Source organism: Cibotium barometz, chromosome 63 (genome assembly GCF_041138505.1).
Source record: "Cibotium barometz isolate CiBa-2024 chromosome 63, ASM4113850v1, whole genome shotgun sequence".
In the NCBI taxonomy this organism is placed as follows: Eukaryota; Viridiplantae; Streptophyta; class Polypodiopsida; order Cyatheales; family Cibotiaceae; genus Cibotium; species Cibotium barometz.
Genome location: NC_141108.1, coordinates 14854490 through 14878438, shown reverse-complemented (window position 1 = coordinate 14878438; position 23949 = coordinate 14854490). Strand labels below are relative to the sequence as shown.

General features: G+C 39.5%; 1 protein-coding gene across 1 annotated transcript; it reads right to left on the bottom strand.

Moving 5' to 3' along the window:
* Window positions 1-18949: 18949 nt before the first annotated feature.
* Window positions 18950-20393, bottom strand: LOC147603737 (glycosyltransferase BC10-like). The gene has a single exon (XM_086796050.1). It carries the CDS (start codon window positions 20288-20290, stop codon window positions 19034-19036), a length of 1257 nt encoding a protein of 418 aa, XP_086652176.1. The 5' UTR covers window positions 20291-20393; the 3' UTR covers window positions 18950-19033.
* Between the last annotated feature and the right edge of the window lie 3556 nt (window positions 20394-23949).

The window sequence follows — 23949 nt, the reverse complement described above, 5'->3', positions numbered from 1 at the left end:
TGTTTCCATATAACCAAACCCAATGATTTGTTTCAAATAGCATCATGTTTAGAAGCCGGAATGGGATGAATGGATCAATATATATGTCCCTAAATCGTCTCAACAGTTTGGGGTGATGAGAAATTCGAGGACAGGAGCACGGGATCTTTGTCAGTCAGGGTATTCAAAATTAATGAGTTATAGCTATTGGTGGATGAGAGGCATGGGGGCTTCCTTATCTTAGGGGAAGGATTGGTAATGTAATCAAAAGATTGAACCAGGCTAGTATATCTGAATGGAAAAGGAGCTATCTCCTAATATTATTTTCCTTCAAGTGCAGCTCTGCCTGACTAAATCAATGCTTCATGGAAAAGATTCATCAAAGCTAGTGAGCCTAAGACAATGAGATGGAGCTAGCCTAGTAGTTTTATTTCATTTAACCCTCCATTTTCATGCTAAAGCTGCCTTGGACAATGAGATGGAGCTAGCATAGTAGTTTTAGTTGATTAAACCATGCATTTTCATGCTAAACAATCAATGTATCGATTTAATGCAAAAATATTGTAGGCATTAGATGACTTGGGAAGAATCACTACTGCCATTACACTACAAGACACGGGACTATTTCTAGCCCTTATAGCAGGACTTTAATGAATAATAAGAAAAATGTGTTGGGCCCCTATCTTGGGTCCATATCCATTGCTTTGAGTGTTAACTAGAGGTGTGCTGATATGAGCACTGGAGTGCATCACTTATATTAGCGCTTATATTAACAGCTATAATCATGAATGTGTTTTTTTTTTTTTGGACACCCCCCCAATTTGTACATGTATAAAGCTTTGACAAGATACTTTTTTTTTTTTTGGGTTGTTTTTTGTATTGAGGAGAAGCTGGATATGTATAAATTAATTACAATCTTGATGCAGTTTTGTTTTCAATTGTTTTTTGTTTTGAGGAGAAGCTAGACATGTATAAGTTCATTGTTTTGTTTTAGATTGTTTTTTGTTTCTCACAAGAGGCCATCAATGGTCTGGGTTGGGTCTCACAGACAGCAAGTGGTGGAGTCGTCTGTGGCAACAAGTAGTGAAGGAGAAGCTAAGATAAAAAAGAGTGAACTTATTAATTAGTACACATTGTGAGGTAAGAAGAAGAAGAATAAGAAGAAGAAGAGCTTCTTTTGGCATGTGGATTGATGTGAAGTCTACAAGATTGAACTCCGGACATTGATTTTGATGATCAATGAATGAATATGGTTAAAGCCTACACTCCTATTTTAGTGTCTAATGTTGGTGAGTACCCTACCAACCTTGCCAACCCTCAATTTCTTGTTGTGAACTCGCCATCTCACGGCGTTTCCTACTCTTCACTGGTTGAATAAGTTCACTGAGATTTTCCACATAAAGCTTAATCTACTTATATTAGTAGGTGTCCATACAAGATTGAACTCCGGACATTGATTTTGATGATCAATGAATGAATATGGCTAAAGCCTACACTCCTGTTATAGTGTCTAATGTTGGTGAGTTGGCAACCAACCCTGCCAACCCTCAATTTCTTGTTGTGAACTCACCATCTCACGGCGTTTCTTGCTGTGTCACTGGTTGAATATGTTCACTATGAGATTTTCCACATAAAGCTTAATCTACTTATATTAGTAGGTGTCCATACTTATTTAAAGGGTTTCCAACAAATGAATCTCCACCCATGTACTTTGGTTTCCTCTATAAGGGGTGTTACACTTGACTAAAGGGAAGAATCCATGGGTGTTTGTAGGTGTTTTGTCTTGTGATGTGGGTCTAGCAGCACATAATCTTCGTTCCAAACCATCTCCCATTCAATGGTGTGGGACTATCTTAAAAGGATCAAAGGTCACATGCCTTAAACACTACATGAGTGTGTGTGGTGTCGATCCTTATATTGGTGCAAAAAAGGATCAAAGCATGTAATTTGAGGTAATTGAAATGGTGTTCTCTTGGATCATAAGTGGACTGATCATGCACACATGTTTTTGAAGATCATTCTAATATTGTGGAAAGATCCAGCAAGAATCAGCATGAACATTAACAAAACAAGGGCAACATTGGCAATTCATTGGATTTCTCAAGTGGTTTTACCAAATGTAGAGAAATCAAAATGGAGGGGAGGAAAAATGTGTTTTTTTGGGGTGTTGGATCTTTTATTGAATAAAGCTCTTGTAAAGGATGAGGCATTTCTTGCTCTGTGTCACTGGTTGAATATGTTCACTATGAGATTTTCCACATAAAGCTTAATCTACTTATATTAGTAGGTGTCCACACTTATTTAAAGGGTTTCCAACAAATGAATCTCCACCCATATACTTTGGTTCCCTCTATAAGGGGTGTTACACTTGACTAAAGGGAAGAATCCATGGGTGTTTGTAGGTGTTTTGTCTTGTGATGTGGGTCTAGCAGCACATAATCTTTGTTCCAAACCGTCTCCCATTCAATGGTGTGGGACTATCTTAAAAGGATCAAAGGTCACATGCCTTAAACACTACATGAGTGTGTGTGGTGTCGATCCTTATATTGGTGCAAAAAAGGATCAAAGCATGTAATTTGAGGTAATTGAAATGGTGCTCTCTGGGATCATAAGTGGACTTATCATGCACACATGTTTTTTGAAGATCATTCTAATATTGTGGGAAAGATCCTGCAAGAATCAGCATGAACATTAACAAAATAAGGGCAACATTGGCAATTCATTGGATTTCTCAAGTGGTTTTACCAAATGTAGAGAAATCAAAATGGAGGGGAGGAAAAATGTGTGTTTTTTTTGGGTGTTGGATCTTTTATTGAATAAAGCTCTTGTAAAGGATGAGGTGTGGTGAACCCAACCCATCCTTGGCACATAAATAACACATTAGAGTCAAGCACAAGGATTAATGGCATTAGATACTAATGGTTGGTGGGTGTGGAAGGGATATTTCTCAAAGGTTTCTTTTCAAGGGCAGAAATCAGGAGTACTTGGGAATTCATCTGTTGAACATGTCTTTGGGGATATGATTGATGGGAGAATAGTCCACCCAAGCATGGAGAGTGGGAGACAATGCTTGTGGAGGAGTGGTTGCATGGTTCTTTGAAGAGGTCTTCATTCATTAACTTGTATATAGAGGGATTCTAAGCCTTGATGTAAAGGGGAAAATCTAATCATAAAAAGAGGAAACCAGATCAATTTCTATAAACGAGCCTCATGAGAGCTCAATTCTTCTGGCATGGTGTTGTGTAAGGAGAATTCTTATTATTCTGAATTCAAAATTATTCAAGGGAAGTGAAAAGTTTTTTGGACCCACTTGTATACTTTAATTTAATATTAGGAACTTGGCTTAGTTAGGTTAAGAGTGAAGGAAACCACCATTCAATGGAGAGGGTGATTCTAGTAGCAATCAAAACCTGCTTACAGAAACAAGCCCATTAAATATATTCTTAGCAACTTAGTTAAATTATGTGCACTATGTCACTCGACAAACTATTTGATTAATGACATCATAAACAAGAAAATTAACCCATAAATAAATTAAGCAACAATACCATAAATCAAACTAATTGATTATAACATAAGCAAATTAATTAGTCATACCATAAGCAAATCAATAATATATACATAAACAAATGAACTAATTATTATACATACCATAAAGAACGAACTAATCATATGAGGATTAATTATTGAGTACAATTAACTCAGCTCTTTGTGGCAACAACTATAAGCTAGAGAGCTTCGGGAGTTGCTCTCTAAGTGGCTTGACAAATAGTGTCCCCCCCACAACCTTCATTACAAACATTGAATTGGAAAAGTGAATTATTGCTCCTACCACCTCAAATAGCTCATATAAAGATATCATATGATAAGGTCCATCTAATTTGAAAGTGATTAGTGGAAGTGTTTTCCACTAATCACTTTCAAATTAATTAACCATGACCCTCAGTTTTGTATTTTCCTTTAAGGTTTAAAAACATTTGTTGAACCTTAGTCTACTAAGGTTCAACCTTAGTATGGGTAGCGAGCATTAATAATTAATGGCAAAAAAGCAAATAGGTACACATCAAATAGTGATAAAAAATAAAAAACATAAAATATGCTTATGATGACGGTCTAATAAGCTTACATATCATAAAATCATAATCTAAGCTTGCTCAAGGTGACCATATCATATTGACATCATAATCAATCCTTAGAGGAGATGACATGTAGATTTGGCACAAAATAAACTCATAGTAGCAACCGAAACCTGCTTACAAAAACAAGCCCATTAAATATATACTTAGCAACAATTAAATAAAATATATCCTTATCTACTAATATTTTATGCCCACCCTATAAGGTCCATCTAATTTGAATGTGTTCCCACTAATCTTATGTGCCCACCCTATAAAAAGTTAGCCTCATCATTACTATCAAGATATTCACATCTTCGTTGAGGGTGCATATTCACATTTTTGTCACACCTTAGGTGAACCTCAGGGCTCAAATCATTAATCGTAAAGTTATGAAGTTATGTTATTCACAAACAAACATTTTTGGCACATATTATTTGCGCAAACAAATATTTTTGCCACACATTTCACTACAAATAATAACACATAAAGGCACGTAAACATTATTTGTGCAACCGAGAGAAAACATAAAGGCACGCCATCTTTTATTCCCACATATACGTGGCAGGTCGTTATTCTGTATATGTGTTTAACATACACGTGGTAGACCTTCACTCGGTACATGTGGTGTAGAGACTCCAACATATATGCTGCTGTCTTATTACCAAACTTAAGGATCACTACATGATGGCTTCATGACTCAGATCATGTTGTGGAGGGACACTTATAAACTCATCGCCTTCACTAATTGCTCTTTGAAATTCCACACCTCTCTCCTTAGATGTGTTTATGTATGGCTCATTGGAGTCTACACCAGGTGGGCTATCTTTGATGAGGATTGGATTGGCTTGGTCACCTTTTTGATTGCTTGCTGGTCACTTTGCTCATCAAATAGAGGCTCTTCTTGCTGTGGCTCTTCAGGCTTCTCTTCGAATGTCTTTAGGAAGTACCTTGTAGATTCACCTTCTATGTAGTGATCTCGGAAGAACACTTTCCTTATGTCGGAGATGTCAGCCAAGTCCAAACATTTCTAGACGGCACGAGCTCTGCTCGAATCCATCCCAATACCAACTTTGGGAATTATCCATTGTGCGCTGGGAAAATACTTGCCACTCATCATCATTTTCAGAAGAGTAACTCCAAGTGTTATTGACCGTTTGTTCAGTATATAATTCTCCATATATACAAAAGCACGCTCGAATACATTCACCGGGCTTAGGCACACTCGATTCTTGAGATCACCCTGACCAAATTGTGCATACAAAGTTCTTCCTCTAGACATCTCCTCTACGCAAACATTATGTGCATGGAATCAAAAGTGAGGCTTATGCAGATCCTTCAGAAAATAACCTACCATGCCCTCAAATGTGTGCATTTTAATCTGACATAGTGTGCGGCACATGACAATAGCCCCTGGTGGTTTGTTAATATTCCACATAAAATATTGCTTCACACTTTTTCCAACTGCAAACAATGATTGATGTAGACAGTATACGGGCAACCATTTGAAAGTGGAGATGGTGAAGGGTTCCACCTCTTTCCAAGGAGAAGACTGCCTGTGTGCACTCATGGTGGGCAGACAAACTCCACAAGGGAATCCCATAGAGAGATATCCACATCATCATTACCAATGCCGATGGTGATAGAAACCTCCAACATCGTCAAATTATCGTGAGTTGGAAACTTCGGAAATGCAGCCACTACATTATTGTTTGGACATGCAGGAGAAGAAATGGACACATCGTTCGTTTTCTTCCTCTTCGTCATAGCACAAGAGGTCTCAGAGCTTCTTGCAAACCGCAAAATCCAATATATTAATTCATATACCAATTCTCATATTGCCACATACACAATTCATACCTGATGAACGCGCTCTGCATTTCACTCCTTTCAAATTTTCCAAACCGGTTGGACCTTCTGGAGGAGCAACGATACAAGGAGGAACATTCTCCTTGTTCGATTCAGCCACGCCGCTAGTAGAAGGTAGAGGAGGTCTATGAGGTGAGATGGTTGTAGGAGCTTTAGCTCTTCTACGACCCTACAACCATCTCACCTCATAGACCTCATTGTTAATCGTTGTTAATCGTTGAGTGGACACTAGTCGGTAGTACTTCACATGCACATAAATATGTCATTGCCTGCTAGCAGGTAGCCTACCCTACAATAGATATGCATATAAAAGGGGGGCCTCTCACTAGTGTTGCTATTTGATAAGAGAGGGCCTAATATCGGAGAGGAGCTTGATTGGCTGCCTCCATTTACTTGAGTGAGCGCTAAAAGCGAGATCAAATTCACTGTGCTAATATGAAAATCTATTCATAATAAGAGTATAGCTCTACATAGGTTAGAGCGATGTATTATGATAAGGGGAGGGATAGAGACTAATAACTAGTGTGTACAAGGGGGATATGGAAGGCAAGCAAGGAAACATGAAGGGGCTACATGAGTTGGGAAAGGGAGCAAAAGAATAAAAAGAGAACCCGACTAAAAGTCATTTAAGAAAAAAGAAGAGGGTTGAAAATCAAGCATTGCTTCACCACCATCATCAACCTTCTACCATGCTATGATCTACATGCCACATAAGTGTATATGAGTAACTGTGACTTCAAAAATTACATGCATAGATTTTGTTTTGTATAATTGTGAAAATTTGAGAAACAACCTTGTAAATTAAAATCTAAGCCATTGAATAATGACAAGGGATAACTACCCCAAGAACTTAAAAAATGTAAGATAAATAAGTGAAACAACAAAAATTGTTCACCAACAATAGATTTATAAAGATGACAAGTGTACAAATAGATTTATCAAGATGACAAGATAAAGTTTAGAACTTGACTTGGGTCTAGATTAATTCATGTCGACAACTGCTTTGATCGACCAAAACTATCCACCCCCAATAATTATGACATTCATAAGTGGGCATGAATAGAGTGAGCCCACTTAAGGGGGGAAAATAATGGAAATATTCGAACCGTATATTATTATTCATACTCGACAAAAATTACAATCCTTGTAAGGCTTGAAAGGTCATTATAAGCGAGTGGGTGAGTGGTGAGTTTAATTAGCTCGTGTGGGTGCATGCCCAGCGTACAACGACGGGTGGTTGACGTATTGGGTCTTGCATGGCGGTGGCTTCTAGCGGGTGGCTCCTTCGTCTCGCTGAGGATGAGGGGGCGATTGGATGGGGAGAATGGGATCCAGAGGTAGAGGAGGAGATGAAGTGCAGAGGTGAGGAGATTAAGGTGAAGTGCGTCAAAAGAAGTGCGTTCTTGACTACTTTGTAACCATGTGAAAAGTAAGGTATGCTTGAAGCTGAGCCAAGATTTCATCAGAAGCCAGGTAGGGTTATTCTCAATGTGTAGTGTGTTTCTTTTTTGTCCGGGCAAGCCCCCGTAAGGGAGAATTAGGCAGGTGGTTTCATGAAACTATGTTGCATGACTGTGTTGTGTCTAACTAGGGTGTTGTTTATCAAAGGGCAGTCTGTGTTTGAGTTGTTTGCCAAGGGACCCTTGTTTTTTGGTCAAAGGTTGATACATGTTTTTCCCTTTGACACTTTGTTTGGTGTCAATAAAAGCCTGCAGAATGTGTGCCCGGTTTGGGTTGAGGTGATAGGATTGCCTCCTTGGCTTAGAACAACGCTACGCAACATAGCTCAGTCCCTTGCCCGGTGTTTGTTCCTGGTGATGAGGTAGGAGGAAAGCAGGGTAATAGTGTATGCATCACATGGAAGCCCTCTAATGAGACTCCAAAATCTGTGGAGGTAGACTTAGGCCAACTAGGTAAATTGGACTTAGGCCTTAAGTTCCGTGCATTTCCTAGAGCGTGCTTCAGGTGTGGGGCTTTTGGGCATATTGCCAAAGACTGTCCGGCCATAGAACCCACAAGGGAGGAGCCTAAAGTGGTGAATAGAGAGGGAAGCGACAAGAAGAGTGGTCCACTGGAGACTCACAAAGTAGATTCAAAAGGGAAGGAAGTGGTGTTAGAAACTGGGGAGAATAAGAAAGAAGGGGACTGGGATAAAGTAATGGGAGGGGGGAGAATCCGGATTCTATAATCTTTTCTAACCCTTATAGCCCACTGCTTGAGAAAGATAACTCTTTGTTGGTAGAATAGTTTTCTGATAGGGCTTTGAGTGAAACTAGAAAGGAGATTGATCTCGTTCAAAGTAGTCAGAAGGAAGGTGAGGAAGTGGAAATGGTTCCGAAAACTGCATTAACACGATGAACAATAGAGAGTTCAAAGGGTGCACATGGAATGTGAAAGGGATCAAAGAAAAGAAGAAAAATGTTATATTTTGGGAGTTAGTGAAGTCTTGGGACTTGTCTGTTTTGGCTGTTCAGGAACACAACCTTTTTGGGAGAATCGCTAGGTTAAATAGTTTTAGGGAGTGGGAAGTTTTTTATGGTGGTATTAGTTCAGGTTATAGCGGGGTTATGACTATAGCTAAGAGGGATCTTAACCCTAGTATCATAGCTAATCATCCAGAGGGAAAAATATTGATTGTAGAGATTATAGTAGACAATGAAAGAATATGGGTTATTAATGTGTATGGGCCTCATAATAACAAAGTTTGGAGTAGTATGTGTGTCATGAGAATATATTTTAAGTCCTCTTTAAGAATATTATTTTCTCCTCTTGAGTAATTTGGGGACGCCTAGGTTACTCTTGCGTCATGCCGGCTAGGTTAATATCGTGGGTGACACCACTATAAATATTAATACGTGCGGTATATGACGTATGCTTGGGACCGTCTATGATTATTTCAGTTAGGTTTGTATGGTAGGGTGATTCCTGGGGTACTTACGCCTGGTAGTCATGAGTTGGTGATGGTTTGTGCCTGTTTAATATTTGTGGGATTAATTTAATTATTAATTGAGCTTATATTTTCAGGTGATGAAGATTACGAGGATTGATGAATAATGTCGAGGAGAATGTTTCTTATGCGCATCATATTTATTTTTACAAGCGTAGCTTGTAACCTTAGTAGTTGATTTTTTCATTTTGATACATTGGAAAAAAATACATTTATAATGTTGAATTTATTAAAGCCTAAAGGCTTTAACCTAGTCCCAATTTTTGGGAAACTCTATTTTTGTTGTGGAAGAGTGTCGTGCTCTCTAAAAGCACACTTTGTATATTTTTGGGGGCTATGGCCTATTTTTGGTGGAAAGTTAATAAAAATACTCTTGTGTGGGGAAGGCCACGCACAAGGGGGGGAAGATTGCACCCAGCATTTTGGTCTTGGAGCTAAGTATTATGTTTGCTATGCTTTTGTTCAATTTATTTGATTTTCTTGAAACCTGCAAAGCATGTGTTTTCATGGTTGAATTTATGTGTTGAATTTCTCAAGTGTTCCACAAGCTATCCTAGAGAACGATTCCGTTTTCAGTGGTATCAGAGCTTGGGCTAGGAGATTTGTGGAAAGGTGGGAAAGGTCTTCATCAGCACAACTCTCAAGAAAGTTGCAGGCTTTTAACCGGTGGGCAAAGAAAGGGTTTGTGGTCTTTAACCAAAAATTCAAATTCTCAAACTAGCTCTACTTCTCAAACCCACTTACCTCTTCCCAAAACCATTCTTCTTCATCAAAAAGTGGTTTTGCTCAAAGCTTCATGAATTTCAAATCCAACCGTATAGATGGATTCCCCATAGCCAAAAACCTCATGTGATTTGCTCAGTTTTTGCAAAGGTTCAAGATAGAAGCAACCTATAATGGACGGACTGCATACTGTGTGAGCTTTAGCCATGAAAAAATAAATAAAATCAAGCAAGATTTGAAGCGCCGATTTGCAGCCTCACGGGCGAAAAAAAACGTGAGAAGAAGGCTACAAAAAAAAAATCAATTAAGTTTACTTAATTTCAATTAAGCCAAATCCTCAACTTAACCCAATTCTACTTTTCCCAAGCCCAATGCATGTCACATCAACTTTTGGAGCTTTCACACTACCTATTTTCCTATTTCAAGGGAAATTCTAAAGAATTGCAATTTTTAGATTTTTGGGTGCAGAAAATTGATTTTTCAAGGCTCAAAGAGGCTTAAAAAGGCTAAATAAATGCCAGAAAATTTCAAAATAATTTTTGAAAAATTCTAAAAAATTCTCAAAAATTATTACAAAGGTTTGGCCAAGTTTTCAGAATTGTTTGAGCAGTGTTCAAGGTGCAGAAAATTATTTCTTCAGCATTTCGACTAGCCCAAGTCTCCTAAATCACTCGGAATTGCTTAGGACTTGTGCGAAACGAAGGGAATTCGACCCAAACATTGAACCAAAGTCTTTGTTCAGTTTCAACACAAATCAAATTGCAGGAGAATTGAGATAAGTACAATCATTTGCTTTATTTACATATATCAAATAATATCAATTTTACTTATTTACATTGTTTGCATGAGCACTATGGCAAATTTTCCTATTTTACCTTCAATTCAAGAGCAACTCCAATCTCTACAACAACAAATTGTAGAAGAGAGAGAGATGCGAATTGAATTGGAGCGATAGCTCACGAGTCGAAGGCGTAAGCGTGACTCTTTGCCATCTTATGATGACGAAGACGACACCATCCAAAGAGTTGTCAATGCTACACTTTAAGCACAAAATTCACGGAAAGATTCTAAAATCAGTCTCGTAAAGCTTTTTCATTTCAGAATTATGATGGCAAGAAAGATGCTCGAGTCCTTTTGGCATGGCTTAGTCAATTGGATGACTACTTTTCGGGGGAGAAATTTTCCGAGAAGGACAAGATCAAATGTGCGGCTAATCACATGGTGGATAGCGCAGCTTTATGGTGGAGTGTCATCAAGCAAGGATGTGACAAACCGGATTCATGGAAAAGGTTTCAAAGGCTAGTGAAAAAGCATTTCTTACCTTCACAATTTAAATCTAAAACTAGGCATCAATAGGATACATTGCATCAACTTGAAAAAGAAAGCATGTCTCAGTATGTGGAGAAGTTTTGGAATACATTACTACAGGTACAAGTTGTGGAGAAAGTCAATGAGAAGGACCAAAAGAGAAAATTTATTTCGGGCCTGAATCTACAATTAGGGCCAATGTGAATATGTTTAGACCTCATTCACTTTCTACAGCTATATCTTTGGCAACAAATTATGAACGCAAAAATGGTTTTCCTAGAGAGGCCAAGTCATTTGAGAGTAACCACTCTAAATCTTTTTCTAAACCTTTTCATGCTTCAAGAAATTTTCATAAGCCAAGGTTTGACAAAGGCAAGGAGATAGTCAAAGGCAAATCAAATTCAAAGAAAGTCAACGGTGGCAAGTCCAAAGGTACTCCAATCAAATATTTTCGATGTCATAAAGAAGGACATATAGCACCAAATTGCCCAGAACGTGCAAAGAATCCGACACCTGCGGCACGAGTCAATATGCTTGAAGGGGACGACAATGAAGATGAATTGCTCAAGCAAGAGGGTAACTCTGACCCCGACTATTCAGAAGAAGAAGGTAAGCCTCAAGCTCATTCGCTACTCAAAATAAAAGAAAAAATTAATGAGCATGAAGTTATTGTTTTGCATGACGATGGTAGCACTCATGACTTTATTTCTGAAAAGGCAATTAGAGCTTTAAACATTCAACCTTCACCTACACATTATAGAGTTAAAGCTGCATTTACTGGAACCAAGTATAATTGCATGCAAGAGGTGAAAGATTTAACTTTAGGCATCAATTCCTTAACAGAAAAAAGGGATTTCTTAGTTGCACCTTTACAAGGCGTAGATGTAATATTGGGTATGCCTTGGAGACATATGTATAACCCTATTATAGACTATGATACACATAGCATTTGTGTAAGGAAGGACAATGAAAAATTTTCCTCCAATGTCTAGTCAAAGGAGAGACGAGCCCTTTATTGAGTCATACTCAAGCAAAGCGAGCTCTTAGGAAAAGGGAGAAGACTTATATGGTTTGGATTAACCAGCTTAGCGCTGAGTTTAACACATCCAAAAGTCCAAAACTTGATCCTTATATCTCCAAATTCAGGGATTGTTTTATGGAAGATTTACCTCCAGGATTACCTAAGTCTAGGCCTGAAGACCATAGTATTGGCTTATTGCCAGGCAACTCTCCACCTTGTAAAGCTCCTTATAGAGTCAACAATTTAGAGCAAAAAGAAATCCAAAAACAAATTGAGGATTTGTTGGAAAGAGGCCTTATTAGACCTAGTAGTTCACCCTTTGAAGCTCCAGTCCTTCTTGTTAAGAAGAAGAATGGAACTTTCCGAATGTGTGTTGACTACCGAGCATTGAACAAAATCACTGTCAAGAACATATACCCTATCCCTAGGGTAGATGAGTTACTTGATAAGCTTAGAGGTTCAAAGGTCTATATAGCAAGATTGACTTAAAGTCTAGATATCATCAAGTACGCATGACTGAGTCAGACATATTCAAGACTGCATTTAGAACCCAGACTGGCCATTATGAGTTTTTGGTTATGCCATTTGGTTTGACCAATGCTCCAGCTACATTCAGTCGTATGATGAATCGCATTTTTCTAAAATTTCAAAGCTTTGCTGTGGTGTTCTTTGATGATATTCTTGTTTTCAGCGAGAATCGTCAAAAGCATGAGCAACACTTGGAGCAAGTGTTTAACCTTTTTGAGAGAAAATGAATTGTATGTCAATCCTGAAAAGAGTTCTTTCTTTCAAAAAGAGATTGAAATAATACTTAGGCCATATAGTGTCAGCTGAAGGAATCCGTGTGGATCCTAAGAAGATTGAGTGTATAGCCTCTTGGCCTACACCTCGAGACATTCATGACCTTAGATCTTTTCTAGGTCTATGTAGTTACTATAGGAAGTTTGTAAAGAATTTCGCTTATATTGCACATCCTTTGACGGAACTTCTCAAGAAAACTACATTTTTCCATTGGACCGAAAGTCAAGATAAATCTTTTCTATGCATTAACTCATGCACGAGTTCTTACACTACTTGACTTTCAAAGACCATTCTTTGTGGTAGTAACTGATGCTAGTGGCAAAGGTTTTGGTGCTGTGCTTATGCAAGACAACCATCCTATTGTCTATGAAAGTCGAAAGCTAAAACCTGCTGAAACAAATTATAGTACATATGACACAAGGAATTAGCAGCAGTTGTGCATGCCTTGAAGATTTGGAAGCATTACCTAATGGGTTCAGAATTTCTTATCAAGACTGATCAACAAAGCATTAGGCATTTGCTTTCGCAACCCCTTATTTCAGATAGGCACATCAAATGGGCATCTTTCATTCAAAGTTTCCAACCCATGATTCAATACCAACCTGGAAAGGAAAATGTTGTTGCCGATGCTTTAAGTGGAAGACCACATATCAACAACATTTTCGCTATTGAAAGTGAACCATTTGTACTTATGAAAGAAACTTATGAAGAAGATCCAGATTTTTCTGAGATATGGATCAAATTGAGTGAAAACAATTGGACACCTCAAGGAAATTATTCTCATAATGATGGCTATCTTTTCTTTGAGAAAAGATTATGTGTTACTCAACCCTATAGACAACTTGTCTTGGAAGAGATGCACCAACCACCATTCATGGGACATAGAGGAGTTTCCGCAACACTTCAAGTAGTTTCTCGAGAATTCTTTTGGCCTCATTTGAAAAATGATGTAGCAAAATTTGTAGCTAAGTGTAACATTTGTCAAGCAATTAAAAGCTATAAAGGCAAAGCTTTGGGATTGCTTATGCCTTTACCCATTCCAGACCGACCATGGGAACAAGTGTCTATGGACTTCATTACAGGCTTTCCTACTACTTCCAGTCATCATGACATGATTTGGACAATAGTGGACAGGTTTAGTAAGCAAGCCTATTTCATTCCATGTAAAAAGACACTGACTTCTCAGCAAGCTGCGACCATATTTGTCAAGCAAATCTTTGTTCATCATGGTCTACCCAAAGTGATAGTTTTTGGTAGAGATTCCAAATTTTGTAGTCACTTTTGGATTGCTCTTTTCTCAAACTTAGGCACTAAGTTAGATTTTTCTACGGCTTTTCATCCTGAATCAAATGGACAAACCGAAGTCACGAATAGCACTATCTTGGATATGCTTAGAGCCTATGTTTCCCAGCAACCTAGTTCATGGGATAAGTACATACATCTACTCCAATTTGCTTATAATAATACTCCTCATTCTGCTACTGGTCGAGCACCATTTGAGATTATCTATGGTAGAGCTTTGCCTATTCCGGCTACTAGACTCTCCCATAAGATTGAAGCTGCTGACCAATATACTCGAGACTTTGATCGCATTTTATCTGAAGTGCGTGATTGTATTACAAGAGCTCAAGAGAAGTATACATTTCAAGCAAATAGGAAGCGTAAAGATTTTTCATTCCAAGAAGGTGATTATATACTTTTGAGAATTGAGAAGAGACGATTGAAGAGTGTGGAAAAATTCCTTGCAGTTAAACTTGCACCTAGATACTATGGACCATTTAAAATTATTGAAAAGATTAACGATGTGGCCTATAGACTAGAGTTGCCATCTAATTGGAATATCCACAACTCTTTCCATATTCATCTTTTGAAACCCTTTCGAGGAACACTTCCTTCTCACCCAATTTATGAGGAACCACCTCTTGTTGAAGGAGAGGAAGAAGTCTTAGTTCCTGATGCTATTATTAATCAAGAGACGACAACAACAAGAACTGGGAACCAATACATCAAATATCTTTTGACATTCAAAAACCATCCTCAAGAAGATGCAAAATGGATGCCCGAGAAATTTTTCCGAGCTTATCCTTAGATCCTTCGTTCTTTTCAAACCCAACAAACCGGCAATTGAGGGCAATTGCAAACTCAAGCAAGAGGGATGTCATGAGAATATATTTTAAGTCCTCTTTAAGAATATTATTTTCCCCTCTTGAGTATTTTGGGGACGCCTAGGTTACTCTTGCATCATGCCGGCGCTAGGTTAATATTGTGGGTGACACCACTATAAATATTATACGTGCGGTATATGACGTATGCTTGGGACCGTCTATGATTATTTCAGTTAGGTTTGTATGGCAGGGTGATTCCTGGGGTACTTACGCTTGGTAGTCATGAGTTAGTGATGGTTTGTGCCTGTTTAATATTTGTGAGATTAATTTAATTATTAATTGAGCTTATATTTTCAAGTGATGAAGATTACGAGGATTGATGAATAATGTCGAGGAGAATGTTTCTTATGCGCATCATATTTATTTTTACAAGCGTAGCTTGTAACCTTAGTAGTTGATTTTTCCATTTTGATACATTGGGAAAAATACATTTATAATGTTGAATTTATTAAAGCCTAAAGGCTTTAACCTAGCCCACTTTTTGGGACACTCTATTTTCGTTGTGTGGAAGAGTGTCGTGCTCTCTAAAAGCACACTTTGTATATTTTTGGGGGCTATGGCCTATTTTTGGTGGAAAGCTAATAAAAATACTCTTGTGTGGGGAAGGCCACGCACAAGGGGGGGAAGATTGCACCCAGCATGTTGGTCTTGGAGCTAAGTATTATGTTTGCTATGCTTTTGTTCAATTTATTTAATTTTGTTGAAACCTGCAAAGCATGTGTTTTCATGGTTGAATTTATGTGTTGAATTTCTCAAGTGTTCCACAAGCTATCCTAGAGAACGATTTCGTTTTCAATGTGGGATTGGATTGCAGGGGTAAACATTCAAGTGCCTTGCATTGTAGGGGTAAACATTCAAGTGCCTTGCATTGCAGGGGTAAACATTCAAGTGCCTTGCATTGTATTAGGGGATTTTAATATGGTAGAAAGAGCTATGGATAGATGTGGTGGTAGCACTGTTCTCTTAGGGAAGGAAAAAGGTAAGTGAGAAGATCTTAGAAGGGGCTTGGGGCTTAAGGATAGTTGGTGTCTTGGGGGTTAGAGAGACCAGGGCACACCTATTTTAGCCTCCAATATTTATCCTCCTCATCATCAAGAATTGATAGAGTTTTCTTTAGTTAGTAGGCCTCATGGTTACCTCACACTTTGAGGGTGGTAGTGGATTGCAGCTCTACCTTATATCTGACCATCTCCCTCTGAGAAGAAGTGGGGTTGGTCTCACTTTGATGGGACTGATATGGACTTATCTCATTTTCCAACAAGGAAATTGAGAGTGAATAATTTACTTCTGAAAGACCCTCTTTTTGTGGAATATACTGAAGTAGCTATTAATAAATTAAAAAGGAGAAAGGAAGCTGAGGGTTCATGGAAACAGTTTGCCAATGAGATGCAAGGAATCATTAGAGCTGTGGGTAAACTGAGGGTTGAGGAAAGGAGAGGTGAGAAAAAAAAATATTCTGCATTACTTGAGGATTTGCTGCCTGAAGAGACAGACTTTACGGTTGGACTCTGATGACAGTGAGTTGTATTTTAAATGTCAGGCCAACATCAAAGTTAAGGAAGATAGATGTTTTAGAGAACATGAGTATTGGGATAGAAGGAATCTATTCAGCAACAAAAAAACCTGATAGTAGGTTTTTTAAACTTTCCAAGAATAAAGATGATAGAGTGATTGTGGGGAATATTCTGGATGAGGATGGTATTCCTATACATGACGCCAAATCACTTGCTTTGAAATGAGTCAAGCCTATCACTTTATTGACTATGATGTATAAAATTTTAGCCAAGGTGATTGCCCTCAGAATTACTCCTGTGTTGCAAGAGATCATCTAAAAAAAAACATGGCTTTATTAAAGGCAGGTCTATTTATGATAATATCTTTGTTGCTACGGGGTAGAGATGTGGCCATTAAAACTCAGTAGAAATGTATTATGATGCAATTGGATCTTGAGAAAGCCTATGATAGGATACAATGGTCATTTATTGCTAGGGTGATGGAAATAATGGGATTTGGTGCTAGAATGGCCACATGTATTTATACTCTCTCCTTGGGTGGATATTCTAAAGTGCTTCTCAATGGAAGAGTAGTAGGGGGATTTGAAATCAACAGGTTAGTCAAACAAGGGTGCCCATTAGCTTCCTTACTTTTTGCTATTACTTCTCACCCTTTAATTCTGTCACACTAGAGCTAGCCTGCAAGGAAGGGAAGATTACAGGTTTAAAACTTAAACACAGTGAGCAACTGGTTATTCAATGCTTGGCTTTGATTCTTTATTATTCTTAAAGACTGAGAACAACAATGTGAGATTGGCCTTAGAACTTGTTCAGGAGTTTGCCAATGCCTCAGGTTCTAAATGTAACATTCTGAAATCTAGGATCATAAGCTTGATTGAGAACAATGATTTTGATAGTCAAAGATGGGGATGTGAGGTGGTACAAAAGGGTCACATTGTTAGACTGCTTGGGGTGCCTTTTGGGGTTGGACTTACTAATAAACAGTTGATCATGTGGGCCTAGTATTAGGTTTGTGGAGAAATTGAAGAAGTGGGAAGGTTTGAAAGTTCCCTTCCATAACAGAATTGATATCTGCAATTCGGTGTTGAATGCTTATGTCATGTTTCTAAGTCCTGTATTAAAATTTGGAAAGTGTTATTGGAAGGAAATCATAGGTCCTATCAGAGACTTTCTGTGGAGAATGGGTATTGGTAAGAAAAGAGTTCCTGCTTGGTTGGTCTGGGAGAAGTTGTCAGTGCCCAAAAAGGAAGGGGGTATTGGCATCATACATTTTCCCACTCACTCTGCTGCTAGAAGGACTTTGATGCTACCTAGGTGCTATCCCAAGTCTCTACTTGGACCTTGATGAGGGAATTGGTGGAAATGGCTGAGGTACTGGCCAAGGACAGATGGGGGAACTTAAACTGGATATCACATGCTCAGATTTTTACAAATGCTCTGCAATTGTTGGAAAGATAATCTGGGCTTCATGGTTTGGGATGGTAGGGGGAGGGTAATTGGGAATTCCATGCTATCCTTGGGGTTATGGTGGACTCACAAGTTTAATCCCCCTTTCGCTGCACTTGATACTGAAGTGGCAAAGATTCTTAATAACAAAGGCATTAGATATCTGGTTGACTCACAATGCCCAGCCTTAAGGAGCACTTGGTGCAAAATGACTAAGTGGATACAGAAGGGTCTGAATATGCAAACCTTTTTGGAGGACTGGCTACTTGGGAAATGGGCAGTTAATGATGAGCACAATGGGTTGGTATTTAACATTGTCAGAACTTGCACTCTATGGGAAATCTGGACTAGTAGAAATGAAATTGTTTTTCTAAAGACTACATATACAAGATTGCAAGATACTGAGCTGATGTATAAATGTATATGCATGTGCTGGTCTGTATGTAATGTAAATAAAATTAGGCCTTTGGAGATGGATTTGCTCATTCAAAATCTGCAGAGGAATATGCCTTGATTATTTCCCTGTTTTTGGTAGAGCTTCATGCATACTAGGGGTCTCTCCCTAATGAGGATTTGTTGGATACAGGTGAGGTACTGGATTGAGAAGAAAAGGCCTCCAAGATTTGGTCCTAAAACTCAGAGATGGTACTACAAGGAAAAACAATTGGATCACACTTTTGTGGCTTTTATTGATGGAGAACCTAGTTGGCACTAGACCTACTATCAAAGTGTGGTCAAAGCATGGGGGAATGTTGGAAAAACAATCTCCTCGAGGCTGCACTATTGAGGCCATGATGGAGGCTTGCTTATTATTGGGATATAAGATCTCATGGGATTAGTCTAGCTTCTTGTGTGAAGATGAAAAATGGGAATTTCTTTGTGAAATCTCGAATGAGATAAAAAAGAAGTAGATAGTTGTGTTTGTGGGGGTGATGTATGACTCGGGTTGATATTCTTGGGGGGGTGATGTATGACTTGTGTTCTTGGGGGTGATGTATGACTGATTTTGAATAGTTAATATAAATATATTATTGATGAAAAAAAATATTATTATTCATACTCGACAAAAATTACAATGCTTGTAAGGCTTGAAAGGTCATTATAACAAATGCAATAAACTAGAAAAGGGCCTCTCGCATGCTAAATCACTCACCATGGGCCCTGTCCTCTTCTTCCAAGATGAGAGGTGACAACCGGAGCAGGGCGTCGAGGCAGTCGTCGGCGAACTTCCTGGCGAAGAGGAAGGTATCGTTGCGGCGGAGCGAGCGTATAAGCTCCCGCCCCACCTCATCCTTGCCGAAGGTCCGAGGATGGCCTCCCGTGTTGTGCGACCAATCGACGTACGTGAGGGTGAAGCGTGTCGAACCCTGCGGATCGGCCATGTCGATTAGCGTCGGGAAGTAGTGCTCCTCCGCGTAGCACGTGTGAACACTCACACACGGTAGCCCGAACTTCCTCCACAGCTTCGTGTCCGCCACCACCAAGACGGCGTGCTTGCGAGTGAGCACGAAGAACTGCGAGCCCACCCTGAAGCTGGAGAGCGGCACCTCCGGCAGCATCACCGCCTCCGACCCCCGCGCCACGTACCTCGAGTACAAAGTGGGCGCCTCCGTCAAGATCTCGATGAAGCTTCTCTCCGATCTTGTCACGCGGGCGTACACGCTGTGGAAGCCCCGCAGCGGGATGCAGTGGTCCGACACCACCGCGAAGTAGCGGTTGAGGGGGTCATCCAGGAGCGCGTTGGCTAGCAGGCGGCGCTCCGCTGCGACAAGGCTGGGAGTACCGCGCTCAGTCTGGCCGGGCGGGACGAGCCTGCCCCAGAACACGCCGGATGACTGGCGATCGAAGAGCCCCACTCGGAAGGGGTCCAGGTGGACGTAGATATTGTAGAGGTGCTGGTGGGCGCCGTCGAAAAAACGGTTCCACAGGGGCGCGAATGGTAAAGGCCCAGTCGTTAAAAACAAGAAGGCTATCTTCGGCCTGTAAGCGTCTGCTGGCTGCCTGCACGAATCCCTCCTCTTGGAAGACAGCTTAGATGCAGCAGACCATGACGAATTGTACAAGTAGCCCCGCAAGAGCTCACCCACATAGCTGGCTGAGCGCCCAAAATGAGAATAGTTCAGCCCTCCTCCTCCTCCTCCTCCTCCTTCTTCCGCATGTGGCAGCTGCGCCTCCGCGTTGAGCACTCTGACGAACAATTCCTCGTCCGTCCAGCTGTGAGAGAGCTGTGATCCCCGCTCTTCCAACACCATGCTGACCATGCAGTCGCCGTGAAGGATCCTTCCATCCGGGAAGAATGGCAGCCGATGCATGGAGGAGTGATGGAGAAGCAACAAGCACAACACCGCTCCGACGCCGCAGCAAAAGAACGGGATAACCAAACGCGGCAGAAAAGCCTTCATGAGGGGAGCACCAAAAGGGCAAGGAGAATCGGCTTTCTATGCTTAAAAAGGTTACCTTCTTTGTTCGCACGTGCTGCACATACTAAACAAGGAGTAGAACTCTCCTGAACAAGAGTATTTTCCCAAAACTTTATCTAAAAATTGTGAAATTATTTATAAAGAAAAATCTTGAACGTTTTTGTTCTATACCTTCTCAACATCCGGAAGTATTTGTACCTTCAATTTTTATTTTGAAGGTGTTTTTCAAAATGAGGTCAAAAATCCAAGTGTTAGCGATTTGATAATTTTGGGATCGATGAGCGGAACAATCTATTTTGGGATTGGTGATAAGAGAGAACAGTTAATTTTGGGACTGGTGATCGGAATAGTTAATTTTGGGATCAGTGATTGGAACATTTAATTTTGGGATTGGTGATCAAAATTATTAATTTTGGGATCGGTGATCAGAATGATTAATCTTGGGATTGCTTGGCAGAGAAAGGTTTCTCTTCCATCCTCTTGCTAGAACCCCCCAATTCTGAAATGTACCGACACTCGGAGTCGAGGCTTCACTTAAAAGTTTTGTGTAAATGGTGCGTGAGTGGGGACATATCTCCTTCACTCCTTTGATTTAGACATGGAATTTGACTCTTATGCTACTACCACATCCCAAATAGGCGACTTAACTTGACATTTATGCGTCTCTCCATCGTAAGCAACTTGAATTTGAAGATATTGTGAAAGATGCAATGTGATGTGCTTAGGATTTACACTTGGGCTCATTTTGGCCTTTCACAACCCAACTCTTGACCATTATGGCCTTGGCACATTTTAGCCTGTGAGACAACTTGACATTGTGGTGGGCTACACACCTGCCTTTCCTTTCTACTTTGTGTGTCTATTGGGTCATCAATAAGGTCTTTAGTCCCTTGATTCGACAAGTAGTTGACAACAACCTCTTTATTAATAAAGCTTAAGGTCATGGAAGAATTGAAGATTTGAGGATCTTGGGGCTTCCATGGAACGAGGTTTGCTTATCAATAGGCTGTTTTGCTCCTACTATCTAAGGTCGATGGGAGTTCTTTTGGAGTTGTTCCCTTTCTTCCTCGGTCCATGGCTCCTTGACTTTGGCCTTGATATGTTTAGATAGCCATACCTACTTTGGTGCGGTTGTTGCATTTTTTTTGGAGCCTCGAGAGCAAGTTATTGTGTGAGAATTGCATGCATATATGTGTTTTGTGTTTGCAAGTGTCCATTTACTACCATTATGTGAATCTCGTATAATATTTATCTCACACTGATGAGTGATGATCTCACTTGGTCAGCCTTGAGGAGCTATTTTGACAAGGGAAAAAGATCGTCAGCACCAAAGCAAGAAATGGAGGTACTTATTGATCAACAAATTACAGAAGTACGGCCATTAAAAGTTTATTATTAGAACAATGCATGATGGATCACAAGATCAATTAGGCCAAGCAATGAAGACATTGGATGTTGATCAGCCCATATTATACAAAGATTTATCTCAAGCTCTTTACTCAAGGACAACCCACAAAGATAACAAGACATGAGCCAACACACAAATGGACAACACATGTAAGGTTGATAAACCAATAGCATGAAATATAACTAGTAAGGTTCATCGATAAAGGGTACATGTGATGTAGATCAACAAAAAGGGCAACTAACTATGTTGATCAACCAAGAGTACCTCACGGTTTAAGGGCAAGTAGGTCACGAGATCATATAAGGCCATTAAAAAGTTTATTGTTCAAGAACAACGCATGATGGATCGCAAGATCAATTAGGCCAAGCAATGAAGACATTGGATGTTGATCAACCAATATTATACAAATATTATCTCAAGGTCTTTACTCAAGGGACCCACACAAGATCACAAGACATGAGCCAACAAAGTAGGGCACATGAAGTTCATCAATACGTATGCACAACCCACATTATTGAGCCTCAAGATTGTATAAGCTAGCAAATGGACAACACATCTAAGGTTGATAAACCAATAGCACAAAATATAAGTAGTAAGGTTCATCAACAGATAAAGGGCACATGTGATGTCGATCAACAAAAAGGGCAACTAACTATGTTGATCAACCAATAGTACCTCAAGGTTTAAGGGCAAGTAGGTCATGATATTACATAGGCCAACAAAAGGAGGTTTCTATGAAAGATCAACCGATAGCCAATATTAGGAAATATTAAGTTGGTCTAATGAGAAATATGAAAGCCATAAAGGACGAGAGGGGAGATGGTGCAAGAAGGGTTGTAACCCTTGGAAAGCATAGCCTGGGCATATGTGTTTGAAGGCCACAAAGAGGTTATTAGATGGGGCACATTATCAATTTTTAAAAGGGATGGCTTGAAGAGGTACAAAGAAAAATGCCTTTTGGAAAGAAGAACCACCGTGCGCGAACGACTAGCGCACATAGACCACAACCTGGGCAAAAACGGACAGCAAAAGTGCACAGAAGCTCGAGGAAATCTCTCTCTCTCTCTCTCTCTCCTTTCATTTCATGAAAATGATCCGTGTTTAAAGTTTTATATAAACCCTAATATACAAGGGCTCCTCATGCTATGTGGGATTAAAACCACTGCAATGTGGCAATTTCTGGAGAGTCTCTCCCTTTACAAAAAAAGAATAGACACAACCCATACATTGTGATAATATACACACACAAAAGGTCTTGATAAAAAATTGTACAATTATATTGATTGATTATGTGCCTTGATATCGAGAGGATGCACACACTCGAGAACAGCATTGACAACAACAAGAAGACAACATACAAGTCCCGGCACAGCAAGAAAGACAAAAGAGATATGCCCTTCTTTCCCTACATTTTTAAATATCTTGCTCAAATATGTTAAGTGGTAAATGTATATTTTTTCTAATAAAAAAGATAAAAACACATTCAACTTTTTGGTGAGCCCAATTGTGGCAAAGTTTTAGCATCTACTCCCGCACATTGTTATCCCATTGTATTAAATATTTACCAAAATGATTTTGTTTTAGTGTTGTGTTACATGAACTACATCACATATTTGCAAAGCATTGCATCCAAGTGTTGGTAGAAGGGGAGAAGAGAAGAATTAATTCATAAGGATTGCATTGCACATTCTTGACTCACACACTAGCCATTTTAATAATCCTGCACTTTTCTTTGTGGCTTTTCCTTGGACTATAAGGATATAGCCTTGCATACATCTGTATCATCTTTGTTAGGTGTTTCTTGTCTCTAGGTATAACTCCATTGCCTAGGCAAGAAATATTTCCTGACAGCGGTGTATCCTCCTTGAGCATAATGCTGATTTTCAATGCATTTTGGTTCTCATGCTCGATTGATGGCACCTTTGACTTGGCTTCAACTTTGGTACCCAAATTAGTCTTTGTCCTTGTATAACCTCAGGCTTTTAAGGAGCATTACCCAACCTTGTTTGGCTGTCTCACCCTTTGGTTTGTGGCTTCTTTCTTTCTTTGGGATCCATATCAACTTGTCACTAGTTGTTTGTTGCAAGCTTGAAACATTGGCTTTTGGAATCCATACATGATTTCCATATCAACTTGTCACTAGTCGTTTGTTGCAAGCTTAATAAATTGGCTTTTGGAATCCATACATGCTTTGGATTTTTAACCTTAGTTTTTGGAGAAGCGAAGGGTATAG

What these genes read in the sequence shown, in the direction of transcription:
- LOC147603737 (XM_086796050.1), bottom strand. Translation starts at nt 20,290, where the DNA reads ATGAAGGCTTTTCTGCCGCGTTTGGTTATCCCGTTCTTTTGCTGCGGC.